Source organism: Scyliorhinus canicula, chromosome 10 (genome assembly GCF_902713615.1).
Source record: "Scyliorhinus canicula chromosome 10, sScyCan1.1, whole genome shotgun sequence".
Taxonomy (NCBI): domain Eukaryota; kingdom Metazoa; phylum Chordata; class Chondrichthyes; order Carcharhiniformes; family Scyliorhinidae; genus Scyliorhinus; species Scyliorhinus canicula.
The window spans coordinates 93,082,360-93,101,705 of record NC_052155.1 but is presented as its reverse complement, the minus strand read 5'-3'; the positions used below and the strand labels follow the sequence as shown (position 1 = coordinate 93,101,705).

At 49.1% G+C, this 19,346-nt stretch overlaps 1 protein-coding gene across 1 annotated transcript in view; it reads left to right on the top strand.

Moving 5' to 3' along the window:
• Positions 1-1,694: 1,694 nt before the first annotated feature.
• LOC119972516 (delta-type opioid receptor-like) overlaps positions 1,695-19,346 on the top strand; it is a 50,878-nt gene continuing 33,226 nt past the window's right edge. Inside the window, exons 1-2 of the mRNA XM_038809350.1 lie at positions 1,695-1,899; positions 2,079-2,343. Coding sequence (XP_038665278.1) covers positions 2,105-2,343 — 239 coding nt within the window. The 5' untranslated portion in view covers positions 1,695-1,899; positions 2,079-2,104. The remainder of the gene's footprint in view (positions 1,900-2,078; positions 2,344-19,346) is intronic.

Below are 19,346 nucleotides of genomic sequence, written 5' to 3'. Positions count from 1 at the left end.
TGCCCATTCTAACTGCCCTTGAGAAGGTGGTGGTAAGCTGCCTTCTTGAAGTGCTGCAGTGTCGGTACACTCACAATGATGTTAGTGAGGAAGTTGCAGAATTTTGACCCAGTGACAGTGACGGAATGGCGATACATTCCAAGTGAGGACGGTGAGTAGCTTGGAGGGGAACTTCCAGGTGGGTGATCTTCTCAAGTATCTGCTGCCCTTGTCCTTCCAGATGGTAGTGGTTATTGGTTTTTGAACATGCTGCATAAGAAGCCTTGGTGAGTTCCTACAGTGCATCTTGTAGATGGTACACACGGCTGCCAATGTGCGACAATGGATGAGGACAGTAAGAAGTCTTACAACACCAGGTTAAAGTCCAACATGTTCATTTCAAACACTAGCCCTCAGAGCACTGCTCCTTCCTGAGGAAGGAGCAGTGCTCCAAAAGCTAGTGTTTGAAACAAACATGTTGGACTTTAACCTGGTGCTGTAAGACTTCTTACTGTGCTCACCCCAGTCCAACGCCGGCATCTCCACATAATGGATGAGGGACTGAATGTTTGTGGAATGGGTGCCAATCAAGCTGGCTGCTTTGTGTGGGTGGTGTCAAACTTCTTGAGTGTTTTGCAATCATACAAGCCAGTGGAGAGTATTAAATCACACTCCTGACTTGTGGTTTGTAGATTTTGGCAAACTTTGGGAAGTTGGGAGGCGAATTACTTGCTGCAGGATTGTTAGTCTCTGACCTGCTCTTGGCCAGTCTGGTTATTGTCAATGGTAACCCCCAGGATGTTTATAGTTAGGGGGAGGGGGGGGGGGGGGGTCAGTGATGGTAATACCATTGAGTGTCAAGGGGCGATGGTTAAATTTGCGTTTGTTGGGTATGGTCATTGCCTGGCACTTGTATGGCATAAATGTTACTTGCCACTTGTCAGCACAAGCACAGCACAGCACAGCTTGGCCTGGGGTGGGTGCGGCAAGTTCTGGAGTAGAAACCTTCAGTACTTTTGCTTGATGGTATAGTTAACACATTTTTGTCCTTTTGTCTCTGTTTGACAGCAAGACAATTCATGAATACATAAGCCAGGACTGCTGACCTTTGGTGGCCATCTTTGCTCCACATTGTCCACTTTGTAAAGGAAGAATTAATTAAAACATTCCACATTGAATAAAGTTTGCATCTTAAAAGTTTGGAATATGTATGACATGCCCAAGGGCTGTTTTATTTGGGACAGAGGAGACTGGGAGGAGAATTAATTGATTAGTAAAATGATGAGCGGTGTAGAAACAATGGATGGAAAGGACCTATTTTCCTCATCAGGGAGATGGCCACAATCAGGGACCCTGGATTTAAAGCATTTAGCAGAAGAATTAAAGGGAAGATGAGGGAACCTCTATTCAAACAGAGGGAGCTGGGGGTCTGGAACTCGCTGGCTGAAGAAGTAGAAAGATTACATTAAAAAAAATTGAATGTGCACTGAAAACCAACCTACAAGGAGTCAAGAGCTGGAAAATGAGATGAGGGTGGATTGTTGGGGTTCAGGACAGTTTCAGCCCGGTAACACAGTACAAGATCGCCCTGGCGAACTCGAGAAGGAGCCATACGGTTTCACAGAAGGTGTACCAAAGCCTCCGAATCGCCAATAAGCCGCCTCCAGCGAGCTGCGTCCATTCCTCAGCGTCATCGAGTTGGTGTCACGTTTCATCTCGCCTGCTGCATTCCAGCAACAGCGGGGAGATAGAGAGACTGAGAGATAAATACCCGGGAACACGCTGCAGCAAGGATCTGTCTATCCTCCACACCTCACCGTGCCTACAGCACACACAAAAAAGAAAGTTGCAGAGTGAGAAAAGAGGAGGTTACCTCTGCTGGACAGACCGCTAGCAGTCTCGCCCCTTCAGTTAACCTGGGTAAGAGTTAGTTAATGGATATGGTTTTTGTTTCCTGTTTCTGTCATTCTTTGTCCCAGCATTTTAAGTTTTCCTCCGAAGCTTGCGAGATTCGTAGCAACCGTTTTTAAAAATTGTTTCCTGCTGCTTGCCTTGCGTCTCTGAAACGATTTCGTTCGCCTTTGCTTGTGTTCTTGTAGATGCCACTGTGGGTAGTCCAGTGGTGATGACTGGGGAAGACATGGGTTCTAAGTGTGTGCTGCCGTCCTCCGGAGAATGTGGTGACCCCGGCGTGATCCCGAACAGCACTTTCCCACCCGTTCCCTACTATTGGGAAAATAGCAGCGACTTGCACAGGAACGGCTCCGCGGGAACCCTCCTCCCCATCAGTATCACCGCAGTCTACTCCCTCATCTTTGTGGTGGGCTCGGTGGGAAACTGCCTGGTTATGTATGTGATCATCAGGTAAGAAAAAGGCTTCCTTGCGTTGTTTTGCTCCTTCCAGGTGGCATTCGCACCCGTTCCCGAGTAGGGTCTGTAAAGTGAAAAGTTTCGGGACGAACAGCAGGACAGAGTGAGCGCTGGGCGCGCGGGGGGGGGGGGGGGGGGGAAGGATAATCTAGGGACTGCGATAGGTTTGACAGTGGCAGCAAAGGTGGAGAAGTCTCAATGTGATGTGGACAATTACTGAGGTATACACGTTGTGAAGTGGCGTACAAATGGTACAGAGCAAGATGCAGATCCGTAGTCACAACAGACACTGCTGCCATTCTGCATTCTGCTTCAATGTAACTCCCAGAGTTATTTATTACTTTTCAAAATGACCGAAAATCCTTAAATCTGATCCAATCCGGCCTCCATTATCCATTAATGAATGCATGCATTAAAACACCACGTATTTAACACAGGTACACGACTAGGGCTGCAGTACCTGTGATTATGAAGCCCTAAACTCTTGTTAAAATTGGACAGGACTTGTGTTGGACTCGGAACGCCCTCACATGGGAGCAATGGGTAATCATTTTGGACGGAGAGATGAAGCCATGTAGTTCTCACATAAACAAGGAATGTAACTGCAACACACACGCACCCAGAAACATACGTACCTTCCAGATTAATGTGGACACCATGGTAACATTCTTTTATTACAGAGTGAGATTCAGGTGTATTGCCACAAAGTACCGCACACTGCTGCCAGAGTGAGATGGAAGCATACTGGAAACTCTCAGCAGCTCAGGCAGCGTCTGGGGAAAGGTCAGCGACCTGTTAACCCCACCTCCGTTTTACCGCCAAAGCTGCCTGACTTGTGGAAGACTTGCCAGAATTGTTACGTGTAGGCATATGAGGCGAGATTTTAGGTCATGCGCACATTAAAATCGGTTGGACAAAAGTGTTGATATAATAAAATGAATTTGCCAATGGTCCATGCGAATATGTTTCCCTGCAATAAGCACTTTGAGGGGCTGGTTTAGCACACTGGGCTCAATCGCGGTCTTTTAAAGCAGACCAAGGCAGGCCAGCAGCATGGTTCAATTCCCGTACCAGCCTCCCCGAACAGGTGCCGGAATGTGGCGACTAGGGGCTTTTCACAGTGACTTCATTGAAGCCTACTCGTGACAATAAGCGATTTTCATTTCATTTCCCTTCTCTTCATTATATAAAATCAGGCTGACTAGCTCCTGAATTAAAGGAAATAATGGACGCTTGGGCTCTGGGACTGGTGGGCTTGGTGAATGGGGTGGAGGTGTTGATTGTAAAAGGGGAGTGTGGGGAGGGGGGGGGGGGGGGGAGGTTGAGCTGCTGACCATGACTTCCCTGGTGGCCCACAGGGAGCATTCTGACAAAGAGGCTCAGTCTCCCTCCGGCTGACAAAGAATCATAGAATTTACAGTGCAGAAGGAGGCCATTCGGCCCATTGTGTCTGCACCGGCCCTTGGAAAGAACACCCTACTTAAGCCCACACCTCCACTCGACCCCCGTAACCCAGTAACCCCATCTAACCTCTTTGGACACTAAGGGACAATTTAGCATGGCCAATCCACCTAACCTTTGGAAACCGGAGCACCTGGAGGAAAACCACGCAGACACGGGGAGAACGTACAGACTCCGCACAAACCTCAGCCGGGAATTGAGCCTGGGACCCTGGAGCTGTGACGCTGTCCTACAATTAGAGGACAAAAGGGGGACTGGACAGCCAAAATAAGCGACACCCCACCAAAATACTGGACAGTTGGTCACTCTGTATAGAAGTTTCTTGCAGTGTGCAGTACCATATTTCTCTCAATACTCGAAATACCCTTTGAAGTTAAACACCTACTAACTTTAGCTCCAAAATTAATAATGGTGTAGTGGGGGTGGGGAGGGATTTTCAACCACTAGCCACCTTATACTTACCTGAAAAACGGGACCACAACGGTTGGAAATTGAGATGCGCAATACCATGCCCACCCTAATGATGCCCAAGAGCTTGTTAATGCAATTTTCAGGTTGGACTGTCAATGATAAGCATTATGGCTGTCTCTTTAAGGTGAGAAAGTACTTAGATATGCAATTAAAAGTTTGAGTTTGCAATTTGTAAGCTCACCAGCACATTCTCAAAGACAACTAGGATAGGCGGTAAATGCTGCTGACGCCCACATCTCATGAATGAATAACATAAAAATGGTCATGTTCTGCCCGTTTGTACAGGTAGAAATGCTGTTGGCTCTTGCAAATAATATATTGCATCCTCTACTGATCAATGACCACAATCACTCCTCCTGCCCCAACCCACATCCTGGGAAGGGATTCTCTCTCCTGCTCAGACTCACTTCCACAAAAGATTGCAGCATCTGCTCCAGTCAGAATACACTTCCTCTTTAAGAGGTGCACGCTGGCTTGAGGTTGACCAAGCTTGCTTTAAGTGGTGCCAGCCTCTGACAAGCTTGGGTGCCATGCTGCTACTCAACAGTACATATGATGCATTGATCACACATCATGTTCCTGCTCCTGTTTCCAGAGCCTATTGAACTTTACCCCTTAAGTGTTAGCTGTTACCTGTTGGACAGACAGCCATGACTGTTGCCACCCAGTCTGAGGTGCATCAATTTGAAGTTGGGCTTTCCTGAACCAGAACCTGTTTGAGGTTCTCCTGTATGGGCATCTGCAGTCTCCATCGGTCAAGCTGCAGTCACTGGAGTAGCACCGCACAGGAGCACCACAACAGGTGAAGGCATACAAAAGGAATATGCAAGTCTTGAGCAGTCAACCTTTGCATGCAATATTGCAATGTTTGATTTATAACCTTGATCTGGAAAGATTGTTTTGTGGTGGCTTTTATTTCAGCGCCATAGGCAAGCGGACACTGTGGTAGTCAGTAGCAGAGGGTTGTTAAAGTCTGGGACAGTGTGTGAGTGAGGAATTAACTAGTATTAGAGTTAGATTGCACACCAGAATCGTGAGTTATGTGGCCAGCAGATAGCTCTTGTCAACCACTAGCCACAGTCTGGTGGGCTGTGGCGGCCCAATGCACATAGTGTAATGGATCGGTACAGAATTCAGGCATTCTGACCGCTGTCAGGATATCCAATATTGACTAGTATGATACACTAAGCTGGGCTGCATACTGGCTGGATGTAAGAGAATCAAATGCATTCCTATTGTTGTCTGTCTCAGAACTGACACATGGCATCTGCAAAGCAAGGTGTGTGCCATCAATGACACCCTATACCATGGGGAAGCCTGCAATTCTTATGAAGCCGGCTGCTCGCTCTGCCTGCTTTTAAATGAAAAGGGAGAATTAAATATATTCAGCTCTCCGTGCATACAGAGCATAAGTGACCTCCCTTATGCTACCATGGTCACAAGGCTGGGAGATGTTTCAAATACTGCCTGCTCCAGCCTAGGAGGAGTCAGATACATAATAAGTCATGGCCTTAGTCATCTGCACAGCGACTGGCAATGCTGTTTGCGCTCTTATAGCAGGTTTCTGTGAGGACCTTTTTAGAGAAATGGTGACATTTGACCCACTGTTCCTTGCCGAGGTCCAGGTAGGAGAATTGGTCCCTGAACATGCCAGGTAGCTATGACTCCTGCTAAGAGCCTCTTCTCCTCCTTTTCCAGAAGCTTTCCCTGCTCTTTATCCTAGCTCATTCTCCAAGTCATGTTGTATTCCAAGAGGAAATGCATACCACTGGATTCATGCACAGTGAGCTAATCAGCTGGCTTGTAATGCAGAACAAGACCAGCAGCGCGGGTTCAATTCCCGTACTGGCCCCCCCGAACAGGCACCGGAATGTGACGACTAGGGGCTTTTTACAGTAACTTCATTGAAGCCTATTTGTGACAATAAGTTATTATTATTATTATGTCTGGGAGCAAATCATTTGTGCAGAATTCCTTAAATCTGAACAAATTTCTTCAAGTGCCACACCACTCCCCGTAGACGTCAACACATTTAAAGAACTTTAGGAATCATTTGTGTACAATCGCTGAAAGAGTCAATAGAAATCAATCAGCAACTAACCTGAAGGTAACTGATAATCCCTTTAAACAGTGCTGGTCAGAGCCCCGTCCTGCTGAATACATGGGAGAACTGGTTACATTAGGTAAAGTCGTGAATTCGAGAATCACTGTGCCTGTGTCATTTCTGTGTTACATGCTGATTGATATCATGAACTGCCTTTTCTGCACACTTTCTGATGGATGCTTTCTGTATGTTTGCTAATGCCCTCATCAATATGGCATTTGGAATACTGCTCATTATGTCAGCTGCTGAGATGTGTGTACGAACATGTTGTAGATGCAACATCAGAGGTAAAATGGCACCCACAGCACAGAAAAATAGGGTGCTCCCCATGTGAATTTTGTGACCCATGTGTATTCTGTACACCTCTAAAACAAACCCTGTTGCACATTTCCATCGACATTTTAGCAATTCCACTTGGTTAATTGGCTCCAAGTAAAACAGATTCAAATCAGATGATGTTGGAATATATGAATTAATAACCAGGAAAACAGCGAGAATACTTCTGAAGAAAAATAACTGAGGACTTATGAAAACTTACAAAACTTACAAATAGAAGAATAAAATGAACAATCAAATTACTGAAATTCAGAGAAGATTGTATCTTTTTTTTCTTGATGGTTGACATTTTGGATGTCTGAAGCAAGATTTGCAGCATTAAAATCATGAAAAAATATACCTTACATAAAAATAATGAAACTTAATGATAAGGTTATCTTTGAATACATTCATAATTGTTTTTACTTACAGGTTATGACTAAGTCATCTTGCTGGTTAAGTGTTTGTAATGTACACAATTTAGCAAAGCACTTCAAAATCATTACATCAGCTCAACGGAGAAAATGTTTCCCTTCAACTCCAAAAGCCATACTCTAATGATATTGTCAAATAATTTGAAGAAAAGCTGGAAGAAAGAAAATCAGTAATTAATTCCTGTGACAGGTTATATGAAATGGTAGGTTACCTGAGCACTTGCCCTGCTTCAAACACAGATTTAAAAATTGTATCTGTGCTACCAAGAATGTTCTGATTCACACTTGTGATTTTAAAAACTATAAAGAATGTGCGCATGCATCAGCCAGAGAAAAAAGAACAGAGAAATGACTTAAACGCAGCAGTTAGCACATACCTTACAACTGTCGAAGCTTCTGTCTGCCACTGAATTCCAAATAATCAACAGAAAATTGGGATTAATTTTCACCACCGCCTACCTTGTTTATATTGGAAAATGGGGATTGTTGGCAATAGGAAAATACAGTGCCCATCAAAATTGGCCCACTGACATAGAACAGTACAGCACAGAACAGGCCCTTCGGTGCTCGATGTTGTGCCGACGAGCATTGCCCACCTCTAGCCTGATGTGGACTGTACTTTAGTTTGTGTTTTTGAAAATGATTGAAATACAAATTCAATTTATTTTGAGTACGTTTTCAATAAATTTTAAAAAATGTAAGCCATTTATAATAATCTCTGTTATTGTCACAAGTCGGCTTACATTAACACTGCAATGAAGTTACTGTGAAAAGTTCATAGTCGCCACATTCCAGTGCCTGTTCGGGTACGCAGAGGGAGAATGTAGAATGTCCAAATTACCTAACAGTACGTCTTTTGGGACTTGTGGGAGGGAACCAGAGCACTCGGAGGAAACCCATGCAGACACAGGTGAACGTGCAGACTCCGCACAGTGACCCAAGCCGGGAATCGACCCTGAGACCCTGGAGCTGTGAAGCAACAGCGCTAACCATTGTGCGACATGTCTCAGGAGGTATGTCAAACTGAGAGAGGCAGAGACAGGGGCAGACATGCTGATTCTGAGCATCTGCTCTGGGGCTGCCTGCCTGCAGCCCAAAGGGTGCTGCTACTCTCACCCCATTACTGCAGGAGGCTTTCACCTGAGAGACCTTCCAACTCCTTTGACCTCATTGATGATATCCAGCAACGCTCCCTTGTAAATGCAAAAAGTTAGCAAAACTCCTCCAATTACAGTGAGCACAATGCTTCTACACTCTTGGTAGCAACAAAGTAAAATCAAAAGCATCTCACCTGGAGGAACAATAGTTAGCCCTTTTATAGCATTAGAAGGGGTCCCTTGTACAGCTAGGAGTGATTTAGAGAGGGCATTATCTGGACCTATGTGGTATAGAGTCACAGATTATGTGCAAAATGAGTGAGAGACTATCTGGAGTTATGACCCAACCACTCTGCAATCTTCCGGCGCATGCAGCAGACCAGTGCTAGTGCCCATTCAGTCAGGGTGGATCATACAGCCACTCCAGTAATTGCTGGAAGGGCCAAGGAGAGAAATCAAGGGCCTCGGTGCTTTTCCTGTTTCCAAGCCCTCAGGTGTGTCTGTGCAACAGAACGTCCAAGAGGTCAGAGAACAAAGACTGAATGGTTCACCATTTTATCTGTTCCTTGATCAGCAAGTCTGAAAACTCTGTTGGTTGCTGTTTTTCACTACGATATCTTTTCAACACCTACTATACAACTCAACGTTTTCGTGATATTTCAATCCCATAAAAAAACTCACACAAAGCACCAAGATAGAATGGGATATTAGATAAGTAGACAAAAGGACAAGACGGAAGTCAATTGAAAAGATTCTTTAGAATCATGTGCAGTGTTAACCAGATTACTGAGTCACCACAAGCCCATTCTGTACTTCCGTCTTGCCGATCTCACACCATAAATCCCACTCACATTAAGCAACTTCAGCCATGATTCCATCCTCTATTCACAAGATAATTAGAAATGAAAAAACCATCTTGCCCAGTCATCTCATCCATCCCACAATCCCAGAGTGATAGACAAACATGTATTAGAGCAGGTACAGCCATTCAGACCCCCCCGAGACTGCTCTGCTATTTAATAACATTGCCTATATTATACCAGTGACTACAAGTGAAAAGTGCCTCATTGACTGCAAAGTAATTTGGGACATGGTGAAAGATGTTGTATAAATGTAGGCTTTGTCTTTCATTACTTTTGCATGCAATAGGCAGAGTGACTGCAGCAATGAGGTCAAATGTTGATTCTCCAAGAGTAATTAATCACAGAGCAATCAACTGATATTAGGAAAGTGGCTGCAAGAGAAATCACTATATTTAGAAGCAATTCAAATCTGTAGCTAATCCCCCCCCCCGAACACCCACTCTAACCTCTCCCCCAGCCCACTCTCAAAACACTCCCCAACCTCCATTCCAAACCCCCCCCCCTAACCTCCCTCCATGTCCTCCAACCTTGCCCCCAGAATTTCCCCAACCACCCCGTTCCAATCTTCACCCAACACCCCCTCCAAATCCCCTCACACAGCACCCAATTGATTGCAAAATTGCAGGAATTTGACTGAGCATTTTTCAACCCGGAACAGTCTCCGTTGCTGCTGCTTCTTCTCACCTCTGGGCAACTTTGCGGTCTCCTGGCAGGCTTCCCAAAAATAAATCTCAAAGTTGCCCAAAGTTTGGAAGCAGCAGCGATTAATGAAATTCATCGGACACTGACAGACTGGCTTTAAAAATATCACAACTTCAGGTGACAGAGCCACTTTATTTTAAAGCCGGTCTTTCAGGTCTGCAGCTGTGGCTGCTCAGCATGGGCGATGAGAAACTTTGAAAACCGAGCCTCGACCTGGGCCCGCCCAAATCCCCAGGGCCTGATGTTTGCCTCCTGCCCCCATCTCCTCAGGTCCTGGTGGCTAGAAGCTTTCCAGCTGAGAGTTTTGGGTTTCTGTGCATTGTCACCAGCAGAATTGACACCAGCAGATCAGTGGAACCCAATTTTAAGGCCCATGTCTTTGACATGGTATTCCTTTTTTTTCATGTTTTAAGACTTTTACTGCAATGAACAAACTAAAAGGACAATTCCTTTTATATTGCACTTGTCATATTGCACTTGAAACATTGACTGTTTCTCTCTCAACAGATGTTGCCAGACCAGTTGAATTTTTCCAGCATTTACTGTTTTTATTTCAGGTTTCCAGCAGCCACAGTATTCTGCTTTTGTTAAACTAAAAGCAAAATCAACTAAATGTTGCTTAGTAGGCAACAAATATTATAAACAATATGAAAGGTAACCTGGATTAATGCTCTAACGTGACTCATAACCCCACACTGCATACACGCACTTTGCAGCATGCTTCACACAGTCTTCATTGAGGGACCTAATTCCTGCACGAGAACCCATCTGTCTGATTGGGCTGTCTTGAGCTCTCTCAGGTTTTTCTGACATGTAAATAGCTTGAAAATGAAGCTTTATGGAAACATTATTTAATATTTTGACATGGGGGCCAGCAATACCCAAGTCTATAGCATTCCGAGAGATGCTGCTGGCGCACAATTGTCTCATTTCCATTTTCCGACCCTCCCACCCCATATCCCACCTGTGGCCCCAACCCATTCTGAGACCTATCTGGGACAACCAGAAATTGACCATTTTGAAATTGACCAGCTACCTCAGGAGGCATAACAGGCACTGACTGTCATAATATTCACTCATGCATATAATGAGAAGCAGATAGGCAGTGATTGACACACAGGATGACCAATGAACACACAGCACAGAAGAACCAATCACCAGACAGGACACCACCACTATAAAGCCCACAGGGCATTAAGACTCTCCCTCTCTGAGGACCCAGTTACTGAGACAGTCAGAGTGCACATGTTAGTGGGCACTATTACCATGCGGTAGCTAGTAAGTCTGGTCAAGCCAGTAAGAGGTCATCAGTAGGATTAGTAGAGTGTCAACCCACAGCTGAACATGTACAGCAGTCCATACTTAAATAAAACAGGGTTGGATCATCTCTGATATCAGATGTTTGTTTCTAGCTTCCCTGTATCCAGTTGCAGTCAACGTCGAACCAACCTGCCTAACACATCATGGTACCAGTGTGCTATTAATCCTGCTGAACCTACCTCAAGTAAATCTGCAACGTCCAGCAAGCGGCCATCCAGCGAAATGTAAAACATCCAACCTCCTCCGCAGCTCCGCATCTCCGGCTACCTCGCCACCAATTGGAAAATCTTCAAGCAAAACTTCCTCCTGTATATCGAGGCCTCCGACCTCGAGGCAGCATCGGATGCCAGGAAGATAGCACTGTTCCTCTCGACCGCGGGGATCACGCCATCCATATCTACAACTCGCTTATGTTTGCCGATGGCGAAGACAAGACGAAGTTCAAGACAGTTCTGCTGAAATTCGACAGCCACTGCGACATTGAAGTGAATGAGAGATTTGAATGGTACATCTTCCAACAGAGGCTTCAGGGTAAGGATGAACCTTTTCAGTCCTTCCTGACCCATCTCCGCATCCTAGCGCAGTCATGTAATTATGGCTCGACTGCTGATTCCATTATCCGGGATCAGATCATTTTCGGGGTCCACTCCGATTCCCGGCGGCAGCAGCTCCTCAAAATCAAACAGCTCACCCTCTCCGTCGCTATCGAGACGTGCATAGTCAATCAGCATGCCAAGAATCGTTACTCCCACATCAGGGCGGCAGAAACTGCAAAACTAGTCTCCCATGAGGCAGAACGGGTGCAGGCCATAGCAAAAATGCAAGGCCTGAGTATCGAGGAGAGTGGCCGTTTTGCGTGCTTTTCCCGGGTCCCTATGCATGCGCGCCACAACCAGGTGGACAACGAGGCCAAAAACCCTAATGCGCAGGTGCGTACGTCGGCCGACCATGCTGCGAATTGGCGCACGGAACGCGCTGACGTCAGAGTTATGACGTGTCCGAATTGTGGCTCCACCCATTTAAAGCTGCAATGAAATGAAATGAAAATCGCTTATTGTCACGAGTAGGCTTCAATGAAGTTACTGTGAAAAGCCCCTAGTTGCCATATTCCGGCGCCTGTACAGGGAGGCTGGTACGGGAATCGAACCGTGCTGCTGGCCTGCTTGGTCTGCTTTAAAAGCCAGCAATTGAGCCCAGTGTGCTAAACCAGCCCCTCAAAGCCAAAGGACGGTGATGCCTACAGTGTGGGAAGCCTGGCCATTACGCGGCCTTCTGCAGGTCCGCTCCACCGATTATCAGCCAGCGGTCCCAGACACGGCGCAGAAGTATCCGCTCGGTACAACAAGACATGCAGGATTCTGATCCCGACAGCCCAACGGACCCCGATGCTGACTGCCTCGAGTCTCCATATCGGGTGGGCATCATAACCACACGCGAGCTCATCTCCACTGCATATGCAACCCGCCTTTCGATCCTCAGTGTGAATCCCGACGACGAATGGTGTGCTATCCTCACAGTCAACCAGGCTCGCATCCGATTTCAACTGAACACTGGCGCGTCTACGAACCTCATATCACAGTCAGATCTTGACAGCATCCGTGACCAACCAAGCATGCCAACTCCTTGACTACAATGGCAATGCCATAGCTGCCAATGGATCGTGTCGGCCAGGGGTATCTCACAAGGCAATCAAGGCAACATTACAATTTAAGGTTGTCCAGACTGACAGGGCGTCCCTGCTCGGTGCTCGCGCTTGCAAGCTCCTGAATCTGGTCCAGCGGGTCCACACCATGTCCTCGACACCGGCGACTGCCTCGACTGATGTGAATCTCCAGGCCGAGATAGACGACATTCTCACATAATATCGCAACGTGTTTGATGGAATGGGCACGCTCCCATATCGCTACAAAATTTTGCTCAAGCCGAACGCCACCCCGGTGATCCATGCACCACGCCGGGTGCCGGCTCCTCTCAAGGTGCGGCGCTAACAATTGCACTCAAAGACAAGAGACAAGTTCAATCGTGGCTTTATTGCTGTGTGATGCTATTGCTCCGGCTGCAACTGAAGACTAGGGTCTGAGTGACTCACACGCATATTTATACACAAGCTCCCTGTGGGCGGAGCTAGCCGGCAGGGGCTTACCAGAGGAACCTGTATTACAGGTACAGGCATACATCCCCCTACTGCAAGTACGCATATCTACAGTGGTTATCACCACATTCACCCCCTGTAAAAATGAGTCCGGCGGGGGTGACATGTAACTATGATACAAAGGATGATATATTTACAAAAGGGTCTAAACAAAGAAAACCAAGAGTCCATTCGGTCAGCAGGTTACAGGTTGAGCCGAACTGGTGGTCGAACGTTCTGCTGTGATCGGCGTAGCTGTGGTGGCGACGTCGGTGCAGGTGCTGGCGGTGTTGGTGCTGGCTGCTGGCGGGATGACTCCGAGAGCGAGCCGAAATCTTCCGATAGCGAGCCAAAATCTTCCGTGTCCTCCAGTGTGGACAGGGGGACGAGGGATGGACCTGGTGGGGACGAATAGGGGAGCGCCGGGGAAAAGGAGGGTGATGCGGGGGGAAAAAGGGGCGTGGGCATGGGATCGGCACCTGAGGGAGCCAGGTGCCGGAGCGAGACTGTGTCCTGGCGGCCGTCGGGGAACTCCACGTAGGCATACTGAGGGTTGGCGTGGAGAAGGCGTACTTTGTCCACCAGGGGTTCCGCCTTGTGGTGCCGGACATGCCTACGGAGAAGGACTGGGCCCGGAGTCGTGAGCCACGTCAGGAGCGACACCCCGGATGTAGACTTCCAAGGGAAGGCAAAAACACGTTCATGGGTGTACTGTTAGTTGCGGTCCACAGCAGTGACCGAATGGAATGGAGCGCGTCAGGGAGGACCTGCTGCCAGCGAGTGGCTGGTAGGTTCCTGGACCGTAGGGCCAGCTGGACGGCCCTCCATACCGTCCCGTTCTCCCTCTCTGCCTGCCCGTTTCCCCGGGGGTTGTAGCTGGTCGTCCTGCTGGAGGCGATACTCCTGCTGAGTAGGAAATGACGCAGCTCATCACTCGTGAACTAGGATCCCCTGTCACTGTGGATGTAGTCGGGGATACCGAACAGGGCGAAAATGGAATCCAGGGCCTTGATGATGGTGGCAGACGTCATTTCCGGGTATGGGATGGGGAAGGGGAACCTAGAAAATTCATCGACCACACTAAGGATGTAGGTGTTGCGGTCGGTGGAGGGGGAGGGGCCCTTTGAAGTTCATGCTGTGGCGTTCAAAGGGGCGGGTCGCTTTTACCAGGCGCGCGCGATCTGGCCGGTAGAAGTGGGGCTTGCACTCGGCACAGACCTGGCAATCTCTGGTGACTGTCCGTACTTCCTCGACGGAGTAGGGCAGATTGTGGGCTTTGATGAGATGATACAATCGAGTGACCCCCGGATGGTAAAGGCTCTCGTGCAAGGCACGGAGCTGGTTCACTTGTGCGCTGGCACATGTACCTCGGGAGAGGGCGTCTGGGGGCTCGTTGAGCTTGCCGGGGCGATACAAGATCTCGTAGTTAAAGGTGGAGAGCTCGATTCTCCACCACAAGATTTTGTCATTCTTGATCTTGCCCCGCTGCGTGTTGTTGAACATGAAGGCTACCGACCGTTGGTAAGTGAGGAGAATGAATCGCCTGCCGGCCAGGTAATGCCTCCAGTGCCGCACCGCTTCAGCGATTGCCTGGGCCTCCTTTTCAACAGAGAAATGTCGAATTCCGGAGGCGTGGAGGGTGCGTGAAAAGAATGCCACGGGTCTGCCTGCCTGATTCAGCGTGGCGGCAAGTGCGACATCTGAAGCGTCGCTTTCTACTTGGAAAGTCAGTGTGCACCCCGGCCTTGGCTATGTCAGATCGAATGCGGGCGAAGGCCTGTTGTGCCTCGGCCGAGAGGGGAAAATGTGTGGACTGGATAAGTGGGCGGGCCTTGTCCGCGTATTGTGGGACCCACTGGGCGTAACAAGAAAAGAACCCAAGGCAGCGTTTGAGGGCCTTGGGGCAGTGGGGAATTGGGAGCTCCATGAGGGGGCGCATGCGGTCGGGATCGGGCCCCAGTAGTCCGTTTTGGACTACGTAGCCGAGGATGGCTAAGCGGCCTGTGCGGAACACGCACTTCTCCTTGTTGTATGTGAGATTAAGGAGAGATGCGGTGTGGAGGAATTTAGAAAAGTTGGCGTCATGGACCTGCTGGTCATGGCCGCAGATGGTGACATTGTCGAGGCATGGGAAGGTGGCCTGCAGTCCGTACCGGTCAACCATTCGGTCCATTTCTCGTTGAAATACCGAGACTCCATTCGTGACGCCGAAGGGAACCCTAAGAAATTGGTACAGACGACCGTCTGCCTCGAAGGCAGTGTAGGGACGGTCCAATTAACGGATGGGGAGCTGGTGGTAGGCGGATTTCAGGTCAATAGTAGAGAAGACCCGGTACTGTGCAATCTGATTGACCATATCAGAAATGCGGGGGAGGGGGTACATGTCGAGCTGCGTGTACCGGTTGATGGTCTGGCTGTAGTCCGCGACCATCCTGTGCTTCTCCCTGGTCTTAACCACTACCACCTGGGCTCTCCAAGGGCTGTTGCTGGCCTCAATAATACCCTCCCGAAGCAGCCGCTGGACTTCGGACCTGATGAAGGCCTTGTCCTGGGTGCTGTACCGTCTGCTCCTGGTGGCGACGGGCTTGCAATCTGCGGTCAGATTGGCAAAGAGTGAGGCAGGCTCGACCTTGAAGGTCGCGAGGCCGCAAACGTTGATGGGAGGTAGGGGTCCGCCGAATTTGAGGGTGAGGCTCTGGAGATTGCACTGGAAATCCAGGCCGAGTAAGAGTGACGTGCAGAGGTTGGGAGAATGGACAGACGGAAACGATTGAATTCCACGCCCTGTACAGTAAGTTTAACCAGGCAGAAACCTGTGAGCAGCGCAGGCATAGTGCTCGGGGGCGGCTGCTCGGGGGGGGGGGCGGTTGCGGGGTCCACGAGGGGTAGGACGGGTGGGCCTGGGTGGTCGTTTGCGGGGTCCACGAGGGGTAGGACGGGTGGGCCGAGCAGCTAGCGGAGTAAGATCGCGCACTACATGAGGCAGCCGTCATGGAAAGCGCCAGAGTCTTTGTGGCCGCGAGGTCGAGGGCGGCCCCTTCCAGCAGTCGTTGCCGGATGGGTTCCTATGCAATGCCTGTAACAAAGGCATCGCGCATGAGTAAGTCAGAGTGTTCCGTGGCTGTGGGGCCCGGCAGTCGCAGTCTCCTACCAGAGGTATAAGGGCCCTCCAGAAGTCCTCAATCAACTCACCCGGCTGCTGGACGCGAGTACAGAGTTGATGCCTCGCAAACAGGGTGTTCGTGGACTGCGCATAGTTCTACTTGAGCAGTTCGATAGCTGTGGTGTAGTCAGTCGCATCTCGAATTAGCGGAAAGACACTGGAGCTATGTCTCGAGTACAAGAGTTGCTGTTTCTGAGCCTCCGTCGGGGGAGGGTCCACTGAAAAGATGTAGGCCTCGAAGACTGCAAGCCAGTGAACAAAGTCTTTCCTGGCGTGAGGCGACTGCGGATCCAGCTGCAGATGGTCAGGCTTGATTCTGATGTCCATGGTGAACGGAAAATCACACAGCAATAAATTGTGGAGTTAACAATTGCACTCAAAGACGAGAGACAAGTTCAATCGAGGCTTTATTGCTGCGTGATGCTATTCCTCCGGCTGCAACTGAAGACAAGGGTCTGAGTGACTCACACGCATATTTATACACAAGCTCCCTGTGGGCGGAGCTAGCTGGCAGGGGCTTGCCGGCAGGGGCTTACCGGAGGAACCTGTATTACAGGTACAGCCATACATCCCCCTACTGCAAGTATGCATATCTACAGTGGTTATCACCACACAAGGATCGTCTGAAAAAGCAGCTGCAAGACCTCCAAAACAAGGGCATCATCTCAAAGGTCACGGAACTAACAGACTGGGTCAGCGCCATGGTCTGCGTAAAAAAACCCTCTGGTGAACTCCGCATTTGCATTGATCCCAAAGACCTGAACCGCAACATCATGCGAGAGCACTACCCGATCCCAAAGCGTGAAGAGTTAACCAGTGAGATGGCACGTGCCAAATTCTTCACCAAGCTGGACGCCTCCCGTGGCTTCTGGCAGATACAGCTGGATGAGTCCAGTCGGAAGCTTTGCACGTTTAACACTCCGTTCGGCTGCTATTGCTACAACCGCCTTCCTTTTGGTATCATGTCAGCTTCCGAAGTATTTCATCGCATTATGGAACAAATGATGGAGGGCATCGAGGGGGTGCGAGTCTATGTGGATGACGTGATCATCTGGTCCACAACACCCAAGGATCACATTGCCCGCCTCAAACAGGTCTTCCAGCGGATACAGAAAAATGGCCTCCAGCTCAACAGGGCCAAATGCTCATTTGGTCAATCCGCTATCAAGTTTCTGGGTGACCACATTTCACAGCAGGGTGTGCAACCTGGCGCCGACAAGGTGTTGGCGATCAATGCCATGAAGACCCCGGAGTACAAGAAGGCGGTCCTCCGCTTCCTCGGGATGGTACATTTTCTCGGGAAATTCATTCCCAATTTGGCAGCCCACACCACGGCCCTCTGACATCTCGTAAAGAAGTCAACAGTGTTCCAGTGTCTGCCCGCACATGAAAAGGAGTGGCTCGAGCTAAAGGTGAAGCCCACCACAGCCCCAGTACTGGCATTCTTTGACCCAACCAAGGACACCAATATATCTACTGACGCTAGCCAGGACGGCATTGGGGCGGTGCTCCTCCAGCGAGATGACTCCTCGTCCTAGGCTCCAATAGCATATGCCTCCAGGGCCATGACACCGACCGAACAACGGTATGCCCAGATCGAAAAGGAGTGCTTGGGTCTCCTGACAGGAGTAGTCAAGTTTCATGACTACGTATATGGCCTGCCGAAGTTCACGGTGGAAACAGACCATAGGCCTTTAGTCCACATAATCCAAAAGGATTTAAATGACATGTCACCTCGGCTACAGTGAATTATTTTTCATCTCCGCCGATATGACTTCGAACTCGTCTACACACCAGGTAAGGAGCTGATCATCGCGGATGCCCTATCCCGATCCATCACCACACCGTGTGAACACGGCGAATTCATCTGCCACATAGAGGCGCAGGTGCAGATGTGTGCCTGCACCTATCAGCCACTGATGAATGAGTAGTCCAAATACATGAAGAAACTGCCAAGGATCCTCTCCTGCAGCGCATGATGCAACACCTCGCCCATGGCTGGCAAAAGGGGCAATGTCCCCAGTTCTTTAACGTTAAGGACGAGTTAACGGTTATTGAACGGCCTTCTTAAACTGGATAGCATCGTCATTCCTCAAAGCATGCGAGCTATGGTGCTCGGACAGATCCATGAGGGTCACCTTGGGTTCGTAAAATGTCGATGCAGAGCTCGGGAGGCGGTTTATTGGCCGGGTATCAACCAGGACATTGCTGACATGGTCCTCAACTGCCCAACCTGCCAGAAGTTTCAACCGGTTCAGCCCAAGGAAACACTGCAACAGCACGAGATTGTGACTTCTCCGGCGTGAAATTGTCGGACCTCACGTCTAGGTCCGTCATCAAAGCCTGCAAAGAGAAGTTTACCAGGCACGGGATACCACTCACAGTGATGAGTGACAACGGTCCATGTTTTTACAGCTAGGAATAGTCCAATTTTGCACGATTCTACAACTTCAGACACATCACCTCCAGCTTCCATTACCCGCAATCAAACGGGAAGGCCGAGAAAGGGGTCCATATTGTCAAGCGATTGTTGTGCAAGGCTGCAGACTCAGCCTCCGATTTCAACTTGGTGCTGCTGGCCTACAGGGCAACCCCTCTGTCGACTGGTTTGTCTCCGGCGCAGATGCTCATGAACAACAACCTGAGGACGACTGTTCCAGCCATCCATATTCCAGACCTTGACCACCTCACAGTGCTGCAGAAGGTGCAGCGATCCAGGGGCCAGCAGAAGATCACGTATGATGCTCATGCCATGGATCTGCCTGTGCTGGCTCCAGCAGATGTTGTTCGCGTCCAGTTGCCTGAGGGAGGTTAGTCAGCCCCAGCTGTTGTTGTCAGAAAGGCCGCCCAAAGGTCTTTCATTGTTCAAATGGCTGACGGCTCCATTCTCCGGCGCAACCGGAGGGCGCTGCGGAGGGTTCCACGCCCACCGCCTA